General features: G+C 39.8%; 3 protein-coding genes, 1 long non-coding RNA gene and 1 pseudogene across 5 annotated transcripts in view; all 5 read right to left on the bottom strand.

Moving 5' to 3' along the window:
* LOC144649122 (uncharacterized) overlaps nt 1–20,573 on the bottom strand; it is a 111,941-nt gene that overhangs the window by 72,121 nt on the left and 19,247 nt on the right. The window lies entirely within an intron of this gene.
* LOC144649065 (uncharacterized) overlaps nt 1–20,573 on the bottom strand; it is an 83,067-nt gene that overhangs the window by 50,519 nt on the left and 11,975 nt on the right. The gene's annotated exons all lie outside the window — the stretch shown is intronic.
* Nucleotides 372–16,451, bottom strand: LOC144649066 (uncharacterized; annotated as a pseudogene). Its single transcript, XR_013569820.1, has 4 exons — nt 15,503–16,451; nt 11,043–11,132; nt 4,309–6,345; nt 372–3,439 (listed from the first exon to the last, which is right to left on the bottom strand). The product of XR_013569820.1 is annotated as an uncharacterized LOC144649066 (transcript).
* Nucleotides 16,448–17,419, bottom strand: LOC144651142 (putative serine/threonine-protein kinase drkA). The gene has a single exon (XM_078511035.1). It carries the CDS (start codon nt 17,315–17,317, stop codon nt 16,448–16,450), a length of 870 nt encoding a protein of 289 aa, XP_078367161.1. The 5' UTR covers nt 17,318–17,419.
* Nucleotides 17,368–19,380, bottom strand: LOC144649077 (uncharacterized). Its single transcript, XM_078508545.1, has one exon. The coding sequence runs from the start codon at nt 18,937–18,939 to the stop codon at nt 17,368–17,370; it is 1,572 nt and encodes a 523-aa protein (XP_078364671.1). The 5' UTR covers nt 18,940–19,380.

Raw genomic sequence — 20,573 nt, 5'->3', positions numbered from 1 at the left:
AGTTATCGCTAATTGAAGTTTGAATTTCCCGCCATTTTGTTACTAAAAATAGCTCAAAATGGCGGAAAACTCAAACTTCAATGCACCATAACTTTGGTTTGGATTGACGTATTTCAGAATTTTTTTCAATTTAAGGATCTTTGCGACAAGTTCTTTCAGAAACTGTCATAAAATGTTCCACATTAATAAAAAAAAATTTTGACGTCAACTTTGTGACGTCATTTTCCCGCCAAAAAATTCGAAATTTGAAAAACAAAAACATACGATTTTTCAGAATGACGAGTTCTATATTTGTGCAAAATTTCAGGTAGCCAGTATCAAAAACGAAAAAGATGAATGAAGGTGAGCGTTTTTGGGTCACTTTGTGCCCACCGTGAAATTAAATACGTATCTTCTTGTATTCAAACAGAGTTAGAGAAAATTACACTTAGAAACACATTTAGTTACTGTTGATAATGTCCGCTTTACATATAATCAAGCAGTAAATAAAACAAAATTGATTACATTCGAATGTGAGAGTATGCCTGTTGTCCTCTTTGTTAGTGTGATTGACTGGTGTGATTGTGCTGTGCTGGCCATGTCCACCTGTGTATCTCTGATGCACGCATATTTGCATAATCGTGTTAATAATTATATGTTACATAGTATCGCTGTTTATTATATAGCCGCGAGTGTTTTACCCGGAAAATAGGCCACTCGTAAAATTCATACGAAACTGCATCCGGGACTGTAGTGGCGTATTTTCCATATCCTCACTAGTGAGGATATCGATGACGTCATTTCCCGCTTTTGCACGGTTGTTTGTGCAAAGCTGCCAAACGCCGGTTGGAAATGGCGAGCTATCCGGCGATTCATAAAGCTCACTGAAGTCAAAATAAAAGCTTTTACTGAGGAGCAGGAAAGTGCTAACGCGAAGAAGAAAACTTCATATGACTTGAAATTATTTAAAAGAGCTTCTTGCTTGTGGAAAGTCAGACGAAGGGAGGGAAATCAAGAAATTCCAGCTGCCGAACTACAAGACTTTGCGATCAGAAATCAGTAGAAAAGCGGTGAGTTTGCGCAGAAAGAGATTTCAAAACGGCGAATTATTTATTGTCAGTGACATTGATAAAAGCTAATAAACAGACTGTTTTTACACATCTTCTGAAAGCTTCAGTTCGCGAAATTTTGCCTTTCAGTTTCGCAATTTGCTCAATTGTTATATTTAGCCGTCGCTCGTGTTTAAGCTTTTGATTAATAAAAATGTTTTAACTTTTACTTCATGCATGATTTTTGTCTATATAATAAAAAGAAAATTACACGGTGGCTTGAAGATATGAATTTTATTTTCTCGTGGTAAAAGCAATATTTTACTCATTCGCTGCGCTCATTCGTAAAATATTGCTTTACCACTCGAAAATAAAATTCATATCTTCGCGCCGCCGTGTAATATCCTCTATATATTTTTATGCGTATTGCTGGCTGTATTTCGGATTGCTTGTAGTAAAATTCAAACAGCCAACGACTATTAAAAGTCTATAGCGATATTACCAAAGGCTTCCTCCCCAATGTGTACAGCAATTGTACATGAGAATCCTAAATATAACAGAGGCTAATTACTAGTTTTCCTTTCCCTGCTGCTATATACTGTATATGTATCTAAGGGCCCAAATAGGTAACAACTTCTCTGGGAAAACTTGTACAATTGCCTACAAGCAACCCACTAAGTCGTTGGCCGGATTATCCAGTATGCGAGTCAGAAGTAACCGCTAAAGAATCAAGTTCATTGAAATCATGCAACGTTTGGGTTGTGCTTTCTTTTTGGCTTTTGTGTAATCAGTGATCGTCAAGATTAATGATCATTTGTCTCAGACAGCAAAAGATCCATAATAATATTCACAGTTCAGTAAGATGGTAATGGTCACCATTACCTTAAGCCGCAACAAGACTGGCAGTTAAAGGAAAATGATTTTTATTTGGGATTTTTTTATAATGTGACACAGCCTGCTTGGTAGAAAATACCTGACTGATTACAATCTTCAAGCTACGACTCTGTACGATATAACCAGTTAAAAGTTGCAGAAACACTAGCACTAATGAAGTAAATGGCTCTTGCCTGCGTGGCAGTCATTCATAACGCCGTCAGTTAGTATTAAAACTTGCAGCGTTATGTGATTTCGCTACACCTGATTTACACTAATTAATAATGAGGTTTTCTCTCAAGATACCATCGTTGTCATATAAGACACTCTTTTTCAAAACCGTTTTGCAACAGTTCTTCAATAATAGCTAGGAGGGTATTTTTCTTTACGAAATAAGCCTACATGTAAACACCAGTAGCGGATCCATACCTTGAACTAAGGAGGGGCGGCTCTTTTTGTGTGTGTACATCCAAAAAAAATTAGCGGGGGGAGTCATTAAAAAAATGTCTTTTAACAAAAATAAGGGGGGGCCGGACCCCTCGGGCCTCGCCCCTAAATCTGCCACTGCACACATCAATGTGCCATTACATGTGCCATTACAGTGGAACCACAGTATAACGAATTGTCCAGCAACTTGGTGAAAACGACTAAAATCTTCGTTTTATCAGCGTTGGCTAAAGACTGCCTTAAAATTTTACAGTGTAACGTTGCAACACCCAGCACTCGGTATAATCATGTAATTACAATAAAATATTATAGAATTAATAGATTTCCATCTATTTTGATCTGTTTCAGGATTCCCAGAGGTTTCCTATAGCGTAGGACTACTTCAAGGGTTGTACGGGTTTCCACGATACTAAAAGTTTATATCTTCTTAACAAGTTGAGCACATTTTTTTCCATACTCTAAACTCGTATACACCAATCGCAAAGAAAAGACGCCATAAAGTGTACAAACCTCAAGTGCAACAACAAGCCGTTAGGAGAGTCGTTTTGCTCCAAAGTTCTGGACAAAAATCATGCGCGCGTGTAACAGTTAGTAAGATCACATTTTTTCTGTTTAAAGCCGACGAATGTTCCAGCTCACGCTTCACAACTTGTCGACTTCTGGAAGCCTCGCCAATTTCTCAAAAAGGTTGCCTTACGTTGTATTGAGGTTGCTTTAGGTTACGTCATTTTCATGGTCTAGAGTCTCATCAATCACGACTTTCGGCCAATGGGCGCGCGAGAATTCCTTAAGTTGTTGTATAATTACGTAATACACTAATCTATTGAAAAAATAATTTATTTCAGTTCACACTCGAAGCAAAGTCTTCACACGAGACGATACTCCTGTGGCTCTCGTGAATCCTTCCAACTCACTTATTACCTGACTCATGGCCGGACGTTCCTCGGGGTTTCTTTTGACACACCGCTTAACAAGCCTTCGAAAAGCACTATCCTTTACCTGACCTATATCTGATTACGGATCTCTTGGGAACTTGGTAGTTCTCTGATGCACATTTCACACAACAGGACACCAAAGCTATAAACGTCCACCTAATGAAGAAGATTGTCCATGTTAGTGCCACATAATTTATGGGATTGACAAGACATCGCATCCAGCATTTTTGCAGTCACATAAGCCCAATTAAGAACAGATATGAGTCCCTCGTGGAAGTTAGTCAAACCCACAGCCTCGTTCCAAAAAATAGAAGAAATGCTTTGACCTCTGAGCTACAGAAGACTTTCAAAAATTTCGATGTTTTACGGATCGTCTGCATGCAACGAGAAGAACAGACACTTCATTTAGAATTTAAATAGATCGTATTATAAGCTGAATAACATCTGAAACGTTACATTTTTGCTACATTAAAAACTCTCATCTTCCTTAGAAAAGCAATTGACTTTATTTCTTTGATCTTAATTAAATTCCCATGACAGAGTCACAAAAGTTGGACTAGAGAGACTTCTTGGGCATATGTTTCGATAAGCCGAAAACCAATCTACTGTAATCGAACGAATTTTTTATATCCTCGCATCAAAGTTAATAGAGGGAAATGGTTAGAAAGCCCGGTAAAAATCAAAGGAACAAAGAGGCTAAGGTCCACGACCCTGCACATCTTCTGTTTTGCGCTCATACACTATACATGAATTACGTATAATCGCAATGTTTCTATTGGTTAGTTGCTTGAACACACGTAACCCCCTATTGTACTTTGTCAGGTTTTGTGCAGGGTCAGCCCCCAAAATAGCGACTAAAAACATAGGACAACAAATTTTGCAGGCCTTTTTAATCATTTCCCTCTGTTAACTATGTTCACATTAAATATGATGACAAGTGTAGGAATGTTGTCTTCGCTTGCTTCTGATCTAAGTTGCTGTGCTTACTTCCGTCAATATAGATAAAAACAAACGTTGTCTGTTACCTTAGTTGATTGCTGGGCAGCTGGAGTCAGCGCTTCGGGTGCAGAATAATTGATTGCTCCTGGGTTCACTGTGGTACACTGACGCTGAAAATTTGCAGAACCAAAGTCAGACAGCTTGGCTCTCCAACACTCATCCCGTCTCCATAGTAACACGTTGGCGCTGCTGATGTCTCGATGTATGATGGGAAGCGGCTTGTTAAGGTGAAGGTAATTTAATCCTTTAGCGACGTCCAAGGCAAGGCTGACAATCTCTTCTTGATTTAACGCTCGCTGGGATAACAGGTGCCGTAAACTAGTGTCGAGTAATTCAGTGACAAAAAAAGGTCTGCCATCGTCGTTTGTAGCGCCAATAAACTGTAAAATATTTGGGTGGCGACAGCAGGATGCGATTCTCATTTCTCGTTCAAACAGTCTTCGATTATGAGGCGAGAGAATCAGTATATGAATTTTTTTAACAGCAACTTGGCAACCACGAAATGTGCCCTCGCACACTTTTCCCCAGGCCCCTCTGCCCAAAACTTTTTCACTCAAAACAACTTCCTCTCGTTGGATGATCCAGTCACGTGGTTGACGACGCTGGTACTCAGCCAATGCCTCCTGTGCTTCAGACAAGGCTGATTCCAACTCTCTTGCGGGGGAGGCGTGCCTGTTCCGTCTTTCTTCCATTTGAAGTCGTAAGTTCCTCAGTGTTTCTTCCAGAGCTGTCTTCTGCTGGCGCTCTTCTTCTAACAGGCGCTGTTTCTCTCGTAGAGCGGTGTCTTTGGTTTCTATCTGATCGGAATAATTACTTCTCGTAAGGTTTAATTCTTCGTCAAATGCACATTTTTGTTCACCTATCATTCTCTCTTGTTCGTTTATAATTGTTTCCTTTTCGCTTAATTCCTGTTCTGTCGAGATGCGCAGTCTTTCTACCATCTCGTCATGAGCAGTTCTCGCTTGACTTAATTCCTCTTCCACTCTAGTTATCGCTAGTTCCTCTTCAGATAATCTTTTATGCAGTTCATCTATTAATGTATCTTTTTCTCTTATCTGCTTCTCTTTTGTGTTAAACAAACGTCTTTCGATATTCAGCGTTCGTTGCGTCTGTACAAGTTCATTTTCCAATCTTTCTTTCTCCTCTTCAAGTATAGTTACTTTTAACTGCTCTTCGTCTAACGTTTTCTCCAGCTCCTCTGCAATCACTCCCTTTTCCGCTAACTGATGTTCTCTTGTGCTGCGCAAGCATACTTCGTTTTCCAGCGTTCGTTGCATCTTTGCAAGTTCATTCTTTAATCTTTCTTTTACCTCTTCACAATTTGTGCAACCTTGGTTAAATTCTTCTTCAACTCCTATTCTTGCTTGTTTTGCTTGTTCTATCGTTTCATTTAATCCATCTGTAGCCCGTTCCTTTTCTCTTAATTGATTCCCTGTTGTCTCCGCTAACAACAAGACCATTTTGATGCCGACTGCTTGACGCATTTGGGTAAGCAACTTATTTAATCTCTCTTCTAGGTCATTACAGGCACTTCCCACAACCCTTGATTCATCTTCCAATCTCGCTCTCGCATGTTTCTCTAGGCCTAACGATTTCTGAAGTCCTTCTACAATTATTTCCTTTTCTCTTAATTCCCGCTCTCTCGAGTTGCGCAAACGTATTTCCTGATCGAGTGTTCTACGCATGTGCATAAGTTCATCCTGTAATCTCTCTTCTTTCTCTTTACAGGCACTCGCCGTATGCATTAATTCGTCTTTAAATTCCACTTCTGCTTTTAATTCCACTTCTGCTTTTAATTCTACTTCTGCTTTTAATTCCACTTTTGTCTCACCGTGATAACCGTCGTTAACTTGAGACCCTCTCCTAGGTTGTGGCTCTTTTCTTTCCATCCCGTTAAATACAGCTATTCCACCAGATTGATTTATGAATAGGCATGTACTTTAAATGTTCTCTTTGTCATAATATTTACTTAATTCCAGTTTTTTACTTGACGTGCTGCATGTTCTTTAGTGGATTCCGCAGTTTCCCAGCAAAGTTTTGCGAATACATGCAGGTTAAAAGGCCTAAACGAAAGTAAAACAAAAATACTAAATTAATAACAAAATTACTTTAAATCCAGTTTCACCATAAGCGTCGTTTTACAACGTAGCAAGCTTAAATTTGATTACAACAATAATAACAAACATCCAAACAGTGCATAAAGTTGACATTGAGTGCAAAAAGTTGATATTGAATTGATTGACAGGAAAGTCGGAGAGCGCTGCCGGAGGGTTTGAGAGATAACAAGCATAAATTGAAGTTGCACATTTCAGCCCATACCTGTATAACTGAATGAGCATAAAGGTACCTGATAATACACGACACAAAGCTTTAGACTCCTGCTGATGTATCCCAAATTACATGTGGAATCGTATCATTTACCTCTTCATATTACAAACTGAACCCGCACTGACGGACCATGGTCATTGTAACAGTTGTGACGTCATCCACCGTTTACGGCTTAACAAATAGATTTCATTTTGCCGTGCGTCTGTTCAGTAATAGATCACAGATGACGTCAAAATGTGGTGTGGTCACTGATGTTCATACCACATTTTGACGTCTTCTGTGATCTATTACTGAACAGACCCACGGCAAAATGAAATCTATTTGTTTTATATAATAACACAAGACTCAGCACACTTCTGTGTGAGCAATGCTGCCGTACCGATGAGCAAAGTTGTTTTGATTTCACTATTAAGTTTTCGTTTGTTTTCCGTGGCGTCGTCCAACTGTACAACACCGGTCAAACTTTCATATAGATTTCGGATAATTTCTCGAATAATTCACTGTCTTCTTCAAGCTTGTTAAATGCTTCGAAAGGTGAACGATGCTTGGCGTATTGTTTCTCACTAAAGATTTGTAATTAAGCTGAACGTTTTTGCTTTGTTGTGGCCCCGCAAGTTTGAAAAACTTTGCCGACAACTCTGATTTGGACTATGAACTCTGATCACGCGCGCGAGTCACACCACCGCGTGACGTCAACTATGTGTCTGTACTCTGATAGATCATAAGTAAGAACCAATCAAAATGCGCGTAGAATTCAGGTTATTATATAAAGTATAATAAATTATAGATTTTAAAAAGAGTAAAAGTCTTTGTCTTGCATGCCTCAACAAGCATAATGGTATGAGCCAGAGATACACACAATAATTCGAAGGAACCTTTCGTTAAAAATGTCATAATTTTCTTCCACGTTAAGAAGGAATCTTTCGCAACGTGCAAGAAGGCGACTTAAAGGCCAACAAAACCACGAAAGAAAGTCTAGAGAGGAAAAAAACGGGTTCTGTCCTGACCTGGTCTCAAAACTTTGCTTTGTGCACGTGCAATAGGAAATATTGCAACAAAGTGGATGAGATGTTGGTTTTCAATTTTTAATGAGGCTTTCAAGAGTATGGCTTCAATCTTTCAAGATTGTAAAGTTTATATTGTGCAGTAGAGAAAGCCGGTCATTGTTTTACCGCGGAATCCGCCATAAATTCGATTTTGCACGAAGTGCCTGGAGAATTGCATCATGGGTAACTATTCGACCGTCGTAGATCTATACCCTGGTGAAAGTGTGAAATTGTCGTTTTTTGGAAAAAATCTGAGCAAAATTTTCATAAAGAAAAACAGCAGGACTGATAAAAGAGATTGTCTTCAATAACATCAACTCTCGTTGCGAGTACCATTGACTCTGGTATTGGTTTTACTCTCCACATAATTACAGCCATGCAATTCAAACACTGAGTTTGAATTGCATGGCTGCGTGACCAAAACCTCTGGTGGTAGTGTGGTCGCCATGTTGGAATTATATACTTTAAAATTAATAATTTGTTTAGTAAATCGATCAAACTACTTGGCTATTTAAAATAAGAAGGACGTGAAAGCTTTAAAAATCCTGACCTCCAATCTGTCCAAGAATGTCTATTTAATCACAACAACCTCTTATAGCCTTTTTACCGAATGGTAATGAGGTTATGTTATGGGCCGCATTTTCTCACTCGAACACTCACTCACTCGATTCTGATATCAAACCGCAATTAATTTAGCATTAAAACGAGAAACGTGCTGACAGAAAGGTCCTTTAAACGCATTCAGCACATGTCAATCAAATCTCAACCTCGTTCCAGGGTCTCTCTCTTTCAGGGAACTAAATTGAATTTCACAAAACAAATCGAAAGAGGATCACTTCCACTTATCCTCTGGTGATAAAAGAGAAAAGAATTCGCTCAACGAAGCCTCAGAGCATAGGCTATCAATTACCCATTCACGTAAGAAAACATTCAAAGACGCGTTTTAGTAAACACAACATTCATGCACGTTTTTTTTTTTTCGCGTCACATCATCTTCGTGTCACGTCATCCGTTCTTCATCTTTTTGAGTCGTGCAGAAACGCGCATCTTTCTCTCAAATTTTAATGGCTGCTTAAAATAACGCTATACGTGCTGGCAGAAAAGTAAACATATTCACAAAACAAATTTACTTAATGCTAAAAAGGATCAAAGGTTACACTTAAATATTTTTTGTGATAAAATAGAATTCGCGCTACGAAGCCTGAGAGCACGAACCATCAATGACGCAATTCCCATGGAAATTCACAGGGAAATAAAGTGAGATTGTGTTACATTATTGAACGCTTATTTGAAGAAAAAAACTATCAATGACCCATTCACGCAAGAAAACATTCGAAGGCAAATTAAGTGAGATTGTGACATTACTGACAGCACCAATGAACTACATATAGTTACGCTTAAAAACTGTTAAAATTATTACGCTCGCCTTGTGACGTGTTTTAGTCAACACAACATCCACGGCACGTTTTTGTTTCGCGTCACGTCACCTCGTGTCACGTCATCCGTTTTTCATCTTTTTGACTCGAGCAGCTACACGAAGTGCTCGGGCGTATCTTTTCTCTCAATTTTTTTTCGCTGCTCAAAAATAACGCTATACGTGCTGACAGAAAAGTAAACATATTCACAAAACAAATTTACTTAATGCTTAAAAGGATCAAAGGTAATACACTAACCGGTAAATATTTTGGTTGTGAAAACTGAATAGCGCTACGACCCCTGAAAGCACGAGCCATCAATGTCGCAACTCACGTGGAAAAATAAAGCAAAGTGAGATTGCTTTACTTTATTGGACACTTATTTAGAAAAAATGCGGAGGTCGGCACTTCATCCATCGAATTACCATGAGGTTGCTCGAAGAGCCTTTGATTTGGAAATGCAATTAATTATGACAGCCGATAAGCTGTATAAACCTTATTAATAGGTTAAAGGGGAGGGACGCTCTTGTCTTCTTAACTTTTCTCTATTTTCAAATCTCTACATATTGAACGCTATTAGACCATATAACCCACGCTCCAGAGTCACTTAGTCTACATTCCGAACAAATATTGTTGATATTGTGTGACGAATTTCTTAATATAAATAGCCTGTTCGAATTTTCGTAAGTTTTTGCTTGGGCATTGCGTGACTTTCTTCAATGTAGACTTCAGACACAGGCTTACAATCCTAGTTTTGTGTGGTCACAGATTGCCACTATATCTAGAAGCCGTAAAAGCCGATGTTATGCAAGCAGAAACCCATAAGGGTTGAAACGTGTAACTCCCTATGATTCGCATTGTACAAAGCGTTTGCACATTCGTTTACACTAATTACCATATTTGGAAAATCACGGGATACATTTAACCAATCAAAATTACTATATTTGGATTAAATTCACAGCGCGCGCTAGCTCGCGCTCGATGGCGTAATCTTGTTTTTGAACAAGCTTGGTTGAATAAAGTTAAATTTGGTTAAATTTTCCTGTTTCATCTTCATGAAGTAGTCTGGAGAACTTCGCTTCGATATACTTAATAAATTCAAGCAACTTACCGCAAAACCAAAAATTATGTTGCGTGTGTCATTACGTGTAAAAGCATTCGCGTACAAATCCTTCGTGTTTCCAAATATGGTACTTATCCCTAATCGTACCTTTTTGGTACGCTTCGGTGGCATATCAGGCGAGTTTGGTCGAGCCATGGTTCGTATTTTGGCGAGACGCAAAATGAATATTCAAACGCTGTGCGCGCGCGTTACACGTTTCAACCCTAATGGGTTTCTTATGCAAGTTAAATTCTTGCGATAGCATTAAGGGAAAAAACTGGAAAAATTATGCACCTATCAATGTTAAGCCCGAGGGGGGGGGGGGTCGGGCAAGGGGTGGGGATTTTGACATTTTCTATAAAAAAATGTCAAATTCCCCACCCCCGGGACAAAATAATTGGTCAAAATCCCCATGAAAGGTGGTCAGATGTCCCTTCAAACCTTCATATATGACCAAAATCCCTACCCTGGGACCATCACGTACGATCAAAATCCCTACCCTGGGGACCTACCTCACGATCAAATTCCCGTGGTAAGCCCGACCCCCCCCCCCCCCCCTCGGGCTTAACATTGATAGGTGCATTACATTGGAAATTGCAAGCTGTGACCACAAATGTCGGACTAAAAACATAGCATGTGCATCAGACCTGCAGATTCACACTCCCTTTAGTCTGATTAGCGCTACAACTAGTCTGAATAACGCTCTAGGTAGGCCTGAAAGCGTTCCAGTTAGCTTGTTTACGGCCTGTGTTTGTCACGCACCGCTTAGTTTTCACATGAGATTTGCCGTGCTCGATTTCAACTTCTTGAGGCCAATAACTCTAGTTTGGACGAGGCTTACAAACACTATATACTGCATTATATCTTACCTTTAGGGCTGTCATCGAATGATATTTATGTACTGCGGCTCCTGTCGTTACCGATTATCACACGGTGCTGATGTCACCGCCGCCATTTTTCTTTATACACGTTTACGCCGTAAGCCGGAAGTAACATGAAAGCGAGGCCTATGGGCCACCAAATTTCCCGCGAACTTCGAAAGAGTAAACATGGAGGCCGAAAACGTTTCGAATAGCAATTTAGAGTTGGAAAAATTAAAGCCACAAGATATTCCTGGCGCTCTTATAGAAAGTTAAAGTGAGATTGGAAAATGGACTGTCGATAAACTTAAGTTTTGGTTAAAATGCAGACGGCTAAACCAGCAAAGAAATAAAAAACAGCTAGTATAAAAGTAATAACTCGGCGATATATAAGCAACTGCCGGTGTGTGTGCGAATTTTTTTTTATTGTTGCTTCAGTTGAACGTACTCACTTTTGAAATTACATTTTTATATATTTTTTTATGACAGAGTTAAAATGTCGAGTTCATACAAGAGAGATCGCAAATATAAATTAATTTTCCACGGAGGCAGTGCGGATAAAATTAAATCGGCATCTTGTGATCGCGAGTGCCCGGCATATAAAAGCGAATGTTGTTGTCACGTTATGGCAGTTATTTGGAATCTCTAAGACATGTATGACAAGGAAAAGAGAATTAGAAGAGTCTGACACTAAAATATGTACCTCAAAACCGCAACAATGGGGCAAGGGAGGGAAAAGAAATGTCAACTTTTTACCGGTAATGACCACGAGTGATGTAAACCCGGTGAACATGATCTAATCCAAACAATTTCAAATGTGGCTGAAGGTCAGTTAGTCAATCATTCAGAATCTACTGACAATCAACCAAGGCAGTTGAATGAAAATAATACACTTGTTGAGCCACAGCGCCTCAACAACAGTTCCCCTGGCCTACCGTTAACTTCATTTCCGCCACTACCGACCAAATGTTCTTAGGAAACTGTAGACTTAAAACTATTTCATAACAATCCTGCTATCTTGAACAAGATTCAAGTATCTCTTCAAGCAGCACAGGAGCTTCATGCTAATACAACTGGTCAAGTAAATAACAATCTACGGCACAAGGAGAGAAATCATTGCATCACAGCCTCAAGTTTTAGTAAAATTATGAAAAGAAAGAGTGAACCAACACCTGAATTTATCAAGCAATCTGTGACCCAATTGATATCAGCAACTTGTCCTTTGTTAAATATGGCAGAGAAAATGAGGGAAAAGTTGCAGATATGTATTTAAAAAAAAAAATGCACGAAGAAGGGAACACTGGACTGAGAGTGGCAGAAGTTGGCCTGTGTGTCAACCATCCCTTCCTCATTTCGGGGCATCTCTAGACCGTGTTGGTTTTGATCCCATGTCAAATGACAAGTTTGGAGGACTAGAGATAAAGACTAACCCAAAGGCAGGCTCCATGGGTCTCTCAATAGTTTTTGGCCACCCTTCTTTTGGAGCAAACCATTTTTTGGCTTCAAAAGATAAGCAAATTATACTCAACACTAAGCATGCATATTATTATCAACTTCAGGGTCAGTTGAGCCTATCTGTTCTCTCGTGGAATGATTTTGTGGCACATTCAGGTATAGGAGACATATTCAAGCAACAGGTTTTTCCTGACAAGGACTTGTGGTCGTCCAAAACTATGGTGCCCAAACTGAACTCATTCTTTTTCAATCATATTCTGAATTTTTTCTTGTTAAATAAGTCCACAACACAATTTAAGAATGAAATAACAGCAAGAAACTTGCAATAATGAAATCAGTGAGCAGACAGTACAGAATTCCCTTATACTATACTTCACTTTTTCTGTGCATTCACAATGCATGTATGTGCCATATCCTTGAACATTTCAATTACATGAACTTTTTTCATATATATGTATATATAAAGTAACAAGTATCAGGCCACCTGATAAAATTCAAATAATATAATTCAAATAAAATTCAATGTCGATCCATATTACACTGTAAGAATTGGATTTTGAAAATTCACGACTGATGATGTAACAGTCCATAACTGATTAATGCAGCCATGCATTGTCAGTGGTATTACTTGATCAAATATGGCTTTCTAAAGCACACTTAAAACAAAAAGTGACACCGGGTAAGGTTTGAAGTTTTATTAAAGCTTTTCAATGATAATAACAGATTTTTTTCTCAACTTTATTTCAAATCCATTCAAGCTCTTATTTATACTGCTCATAGTACATACATACAAACTCTCATAATACGCTTTGTCTACCTGTGATTTCTCCTCTCTTGTTTCGCATCGCATTGCCCTCTCGATCTCGAGACTTGATGTCTTGGTCCACTGAAACCGTGATGGAATAGCAGATGGCAAAAGATCTTTCCTTTTCTCAGTTTAACTGCGCTTGTAGTCCGTAGCAACAAAATGTTCTGAGCAGCAAAACAAAGAAGTATTCTACTTGAACTTGCCGTCAGATCGTTCCATTTTCACTGCCCATTGCATTCTACGGTGATTATCTTTCGGAAATGCATGAAACGTGAGGCCATTTCTGTTATCCGACCGATTATTACACAGTGCTGCCGCAGAGATAAGATAATGACCGAGTTAGAGGTTGAGTTGAGTTTGAGTTGAGTTTGAGTTGAGTTTGAGTTAAGATTGAGTTAAGATTGAGTTACCGTTTTCCATTTGTATTTGCTAAAAAAGTGTTTAATTTAAGATGCGAATCACTTTTTACGACCAAATAAGCAAGAAAACTGATACTTTTGTATTTTAGAGAATTATGTTATCCTCATTTCGTGTCCTAACCCACCACACCCCCCCCCCCCCCTCATAATCTTTCCGATGGTCCGAACCTGGCCTTCTATTTTTTTTTTCCTGCGCTTCCCAGTGCAACTTTTGTCACGATCGAGCTCGCGAAGAAAATTGCACGAAAGCGCAATTGCAAGTGTAAACAGACGGCAATTCTATCGCCCTGATATCGCAGAAGCTTTGAACATTACGAAATTGCCACTACTTTACACTTGCGATTTTCACTGCGAGCTCGAGCGCGACAACAGTTGCACTGGGAAGCGCACTGGGAAGCGCGACAAAAATCGCCCGTGTAAACTAGCCTTACAGACTGAAAGCCGTCAACCTTCAAAGTTATTAACTAATTTTATGACAAATCCTATGCACATGCCTATACAACCGCAAACAATTATAAATAAACGTTTTCGAAACGAAAGGTTTTTACCTTCACGCGTGGCTTGCTGATTTCTTTAAATCCAGGGGTTGTGGTTTCAAGGCTGTCATCATCAGATATTTCGTCACCCTAAATTTTTAAAGCAGATAAAACATAGGCTTTTCCTTTTTCTCGTATCAGAAAACCAACGATGCGGCAAACGGACAGTTACCTGTGCATCACTGGCAGATTTCTTTAAGGCAATTTGCATTGCTTCTTCTTCACTTTCGACTTGGAATTTAAACCAACAGCTGTTGGTAAGGCGCGCTGTAGAAGAACTAAAAAGAGACTCCCCTTTGACTACATCAGCGTAGGAGGCAACAGAGTCACAATCCGAATCGCTACTTATAGACTCCATGATCGACCGTAATGGACAAAACAAATGATAAGAATGATCTTCAACGCACTTAAAACACGTTGTTCTCCAAATATCCAGAAATCGAAAAGGCGAATTATTTCTCTGTCCATTGTGGAGTTACCATGGCATTCAGACGAATTCCGATCTGATCGTGCGATTGCCGTGGGAAAGAATTCGCATTAGCCCGAAGAAAGGCTAGACAGAGAAACTGCGGGATAATGGTGAAATCAGTTTCGTATCACAAAATTAAATTTTGTAGCCAGAACCCCTGAGCTAAGACTAATTTTTCTAATCGGGTCTCCATTTGCCTTTAAAAAAAATAGTTTAGTAGCTGGTGGATAGAGGGTTTCAAAAATTGAAATGTCGGTTTGAACATAGCTAGTCGACGCGCGAGACAAAAGAAAAAATATTATGTTAGCCTCTCCTATTTTCTACCTCTCGCGTTTCTCGAATAGCCTGAATAAAACTATCTCTGAAAGAAAATTAATGATGGACTGCTTGTAGTCAACACTGCGATAAAAGGTAATGATTTGCAAGCAACAAAACACGAGAGCTGAATTGTTCTTAGCGTAAAACGCGAAATAGTGTAAATTTGTCAGTAAGATGTTAAGTATTATTTCAGTAAATATAATGAGAACCTTCGATTTTGAACTTTCTATTGTAAAAAAAGGAAAAGACACTGGAAATACGGTAACTCAATCTTAACTCAATCTTAACTCAAACTCAACTCAAACTCAACTCAACCTCTAACTCGGTAAATAGCCGATCCCGCTGCCGCACAGCATTTAAAACCACCCACAGGACACCCACAGTAGTTGGCAGAGCGTCCGCCATCTTTATTTTGGTGGCCCTTAGGCCTCGCTTTCATGTTACTTCCGGCTTACGGCGTAAACGTGTATCGCAAATGAACACCCGGTAGTTCAGTTTAGATCTCGCTGTTTTACTTAACTGTCGCCTGAAAAACAGTTTCACATACGATAAATACTATTTTAAACCCAATCAGGCTGATGTTCATGTTCTGTTGCACCTAAAACGCCGAATACTGACCCGCCGTTAGTCTGCCTGTTCTGTGTTGCAATTTTGTCGGTCACGGTATTTCTGAGAAACTTAAACAGGAAGTTACTCGATTTCCGGGAATCCCACAGGAAATGCAAAGGATTTCCCTCCGATAATAGTTATGTACAATGAAAAAGTAAAATTATAATTATTTCTAAGGAGTTGGAAGAAAGATCATCGGATTTAACCACGGGGATATGTTTGTTTTTATTTCTGGAGAATTTGCATACAATTTTGGAATAAAAAAAATGGGAAAGTTCCTTCGTCCCAGGCTCCCCTGGTTCCAAAACCTGCTCTATATTTTCCCACGAGGCAGACCAGTAACACTTCCGGGATTGCCTTTTCTCGATGGAGATAACTCACCCTCATGACTCAAAGTAGGAGCTTTTTCGACGATGTTAAAAGGGAATTAGAATGTTCTGTGTGCAAGGAGCAGTTTAGTGGAATTAACGAGCCGAAAATACTGAAATGTCTTCACACTTTCTGCAAATCTTGTCTGGAAGCTTGGTTACGACAGCAGGGTGGCGGAGCTTTGAGTTGCCCTACTTGTCGCCAAATTACAGAATGCCCGAACAACAAAGTCAGCAGCCTTCCATCCAACCTGTTTTACAAGCAGATGGTTGACATTGTGACGGCTTACAGCGGACAAGAAGATTCGCCACACTGTGGAAACTGCGACGAAAGGAAGTCGTTGAAGTTTTATTGCTCCGAATGTAACTTCTTCCTATGCGGGGACTGCGCCTGGGGGCATAAAAAGTTTAAAGTTCTTAGTGGTCATCATGTTAAAGAAATTGGAAACTTCGAGCCAGAGTCAGCGCTTCGGGAGCAGAATAAATTATTGCCCCTGGTTGCACTGTGGTACACTGACGCTGAAAATTGGCAGATCCAAAATCAGACAGCTTGGCTCTCCAACACTCATCTCGTCTCCATAGCAACACGTTGGCGCTGCTGACGTCTCGATGTATTATAAGTGGCCTGCTAAGGTGAAGGTAATTTAATCCTTTAGCGACGTCTAAGGCAATGTTGACAATCTCCTCTTGATTTAACGCTCGCTGGGATAACAGGTGCCGTAAGCTAGTGTCAAGCAATTCAGTGACAAACAAAGGACTGCCATCGTCGTTTGTAGCGCCAATAAACTGTAAAAGATTCGGATGCCGACAGCAGGACGCGATGCTCATTTCTCGTTCAAACAGTCTTCGATTATGATCAGAGAGAATCAGTTCATGAATCTGTTTAACAGCAACTTGGCAGCTTCGTAATGTTCCCGCACGCACATTGCCCCAGGCTCCATTGCCCAGGACACTGTCACTCAAAAGAACTTCCTCACGTTGGATAATCCAGTCACGTGTTTGACATACAGAAGCAGGACGCGATGGCGCTGCTGCTGACGTTGTGACGTTCTGAGCATGGCGCTGCTGCTGACGACCCTCGTACTCAGTCAGTTCCTCTTGGGCCGCAGACAAAGCCGATCCTAACTCTAGTACCGTGGACAAGTGCCTGTTTCTTTCTTCGTCGATTTGATATTCCCTGTTCCTTAGTCTTGCTTCCAAAGTTGTCTTCTGTTGGCGTTCTTCTTCCAAAAGACGCTGCTGTTCTCTAATGGAATTCTCTTTCGTTTGAAGCTCTTCTTGGCGAGATTGACTTGACAGCATTTCATTTTGTAATCTTTCCTCTAACCTAGTTCTCTCCTGTTGCACTTTGCCTAATGTTCCTGTAGTTGGTCTACAAGTGTTTCCCTTTCTCTTAGTTCCTGCTCTCTTGTGAAGCACAATCGTATTTCGTCATCGAGCGTTTGACTAATCTGCGCAAGCTCATTTTGCATCCTTTCTTCAAGCTCTTCATAAGCACTCCTCGCCTGGCTTGATTCCTCCTCCACTCTATTTCTCTCTCTATCGGTGGACAAGTGCTTTTTCTTTTCTTCTTGCAATTGAAGTTCCAGGCTCTTTAGCCTTCCTTCCAAAGTTGTCTTCTGTTGTCGTTCTTCTTCCAAAAGACGCTGCTGTTCTCTAATGGCATTCTCTTTTTTTTGAAGCTCTTCTTGTCGAGATTGACTTGACTGCATTTCATTTTGTAATCTTTCTTCTAATCTTGTTCTCCATTGTTGCTCTTCGCCTAACGTCTCCTGTAGTTGATCTACAAGGGTATTCTTTTTTCTTAGTTCCCGCTCTCTGGTGTCGCGCAACTGTACTTCGTCATCGAGCGTTTGACGAATTCGCGCAAGCTCATTTTGCATTCCATCTTCAAGCTTTTCATAAGCACTCCTCGCCTGGCTTAATTTCTCCTCCACTTTAGTTTTCTCTTTCCTGGTAGACAAGTGCCTGTTCTTTTCCTCTTGCATTTGAAGTTCCAGGTTCTTTAACCTTGCTTCCAAAGTTGTCTTCTGTTGGCGTTCTTCTTCCAAAAGACGCTGCTGTTTTTTAATAGCATTCTTTTTCATTTGAAGCTCTCGATGGCGAGACTGACTTGACTGCATTTCATTTTGTAATCTTTGTTCTAATCTTGTTTTCTCCTGTTGCTCTTCGCCTAACGTCTCCTGTAGTTGATCTACAAGCGTATTCTTTTTCCTTATTTCCCGCTCTCTGGTGTCGAGCGTTGGACGAATCCAAGTAAGCTCATTTTGCATTCTTTCTTCAAGTTCTTTATAAGAACACCTCATCTGGCTTAATTCCTCCTCCACTCTAGTTCTCTCTCTTTTGGCATACAAGTGCTTTTCCTTTTTTTCTTGCATTTGAAGTTCCAGGTTCTTTAACCTTGATTCCAAAGTTGTCTTCTGTTGGCGTTCTTCTTCCAAAAGACGCTGCTGTTTTTTAATGGAATTCTCTTTCATTTGAAGCTCTCGATGGCGAGACTGACTTGACTGCATTTCATTTTGTAATATTTCTTTTAATCGTGTTCTCTCCTGTTGCTCTTCGCCTAACGTCTTCTGTAGTTGGACTACAAGTGTTTCCTTTTCTCTTAGTTCCTGCTCTCTTGTGAAGCTCAATCGTATTTCGTCATCGAGCGTTTGACTAATCTGCGCAAGCTCATTTTGCATCCTTTCTTCAAGCTCTTTAAAAGAACACCTCATCTGGCTTAATTCCTCCTCAACTTTTGTTCTCTCTTTTTCGGTGGACAAGAGCCTTTTCTTTTCTTCTTGCATTTGAAGTTCCAGGTTCTTTAGTCTTTCGTCCAAAGTTGTCTTCTGTTGTCTTTCTTCTTCCAGAAGACGCTGTTGTTCTATAATCGCGTTCTGTTTCGTTTGAAGCTCTTCTTTGCGAGACTGACTTGACTGCATTTCATTTTGTAATCTTACTTCTAATCTAATTCTCTCCTGTTGGTTTTCGCCTAACGTCTTCTGTAGTTGAACTACAAGCGCTATCTTTTCCCTCAGTTCCTGCTCTTTTGTGTTGCGCAACCGTATTTCGTCTTCGAGCTTTTGACGAATCTGCGCAAGCTCATTTTGCCATCTTTCTTCAAGCTCGTTACATACACTCCTCGCCTGGCTTAACTCCTCCTCCACTCTTGTTCTCACTTGTTGCTCTTCCCTTAACGTTTTCTGTAGTTGGTCTACAACCGTTTCCTTTTCTCTTAGTTCCCGCTCTCTCGTGTTGCGCAAATGTACTTCGCTATCGAGCGTTTGACGAATCTGTGTAAACTCATTTCGGAATCTTCCTTCCAGTTAGTTACAAGCAATGCGCACCTGGCTTAGTTCCTCTTCCACTCTGGTTCTCGCCTGTTGCTCTTCCCTTAATGTTTTCTTTATTCTATTTATGAGAACTGTTTCCTTTCGCTTTATTTCATGCTTTCTGATATTTCGAGCAAGTTTTTCTTCGTCAAGAGTTTCACGCATCTGCGCCACATCACTCTCAACTTCGTACCATTTGTTGTTTATATTGTTTCCTTGATTGGTTTGTTTGGAATCACTTTTTTCAGCGGGCATTTCATCTGTCATCTCAGATCCAGCAGGTGTTGCTAAGTGCACTACGTCAGTCGCTGAATATTTGCTTTCTGGTGCTAGTGTTTTAACCTCTGCTATCGTGTCCTTGTCGGTATGGGTTGCTCTCCCTACACTCGCCTGTTTGCTCGTGGGTAACGTGCGGCTGATGGATGATGCAGCTTCTTCTGTCTTTGTCTCCTAAAACGAGGAAAAGAACAGAAAACGTCGTAGACGGGGCCTCCCAACGTTCACAACACTTAAATTATTCCCCATTCTGTAAATTTTCGTCTTATTAAGCTTTCTGACTATGTTAAATCCTTTACCTGCCAGCTATTATACGACCACTTAATTGATGAAAAGCCGTCGGTCAAATTACACCCTATCTCTGGTATCTGAGCAACATTATTAAGCTACTCGAACAGCATCCTTACAGCTGCACTTAAATCCCGGTTTCTCCAGAATAAATATAAGGAACTTTTGCCCCACTGTTATTGGATGGTACATTTGCAATGACCTTCCTTTATCTATACATAACATGCCAACTAGAACACTTTTTAATCAAGCACTTTACTAGTTTTATTTTGCTCAGTATACTAACTACTACAAACCTCTTCCTCTCCTATGTTAAGTTTGCTTTTTTATCCTAAACGTTTATTATAATTAAGTCAAGGGCATCAAATTAGCTTTCCGTTAGCTTTCCACTTTTCCATTTCACTTTTTCTATTTATTTTGCTTGTTATTTAATCATTGTAAATTTTGGAATTGAAAAATATAAAATGAAAAAAAAAATAACACTGAAATCAACACTTACGTTCACAGACTTTGTTGTCAATGTCGTGGGCTCTCTTGGGGCTGTAATAAACAATGAAAGGTGATGAGCTGTAGTAAAACGTTAATTTACTAATTGTATCGGCTAATTAGTTTTGCTTTTATTCTAAAACAAATCAATCGCTAGTTAGCCTCGATGTTCCTTAGCGATGTCTATTGATTAC

The sequence above is a fragment of the Oculina patagonica genome, chromosome 4 (assembly GCF_052425735.1).
Source record: "Oculina patagonica isolate OP01 chromosome 4, crgOcupat, whole genome shotgun sequence".
Lineage (NCBI taxonomy): Eukaryota > Metazoa > Cnidaria > Anthozoa > Scleractinia > Oculinidae > Oculina > Oculina patagonica.
Note: the sequence above shows the minus strand (reverse complement) of the source record. Positions and strands in the feature narration are given on the sequence as shown.

Coding starts and splice junctions, on each gene's coding strand:
- LOC144651142 (XM_078511035.1), bottom strand. CDS start 17,317: ATGCTGTCAAGTCAATCTCGCCAAGAAGAGCTTCAAACGAAAGAGAAT.
- LOC144649077 (XM_078508545.1), bottom strand. CDS start 18,939: ATGCAGTCAAGTCAGTCTCGCAAAGAAGAGCTTCAAACGAAACAGAAC.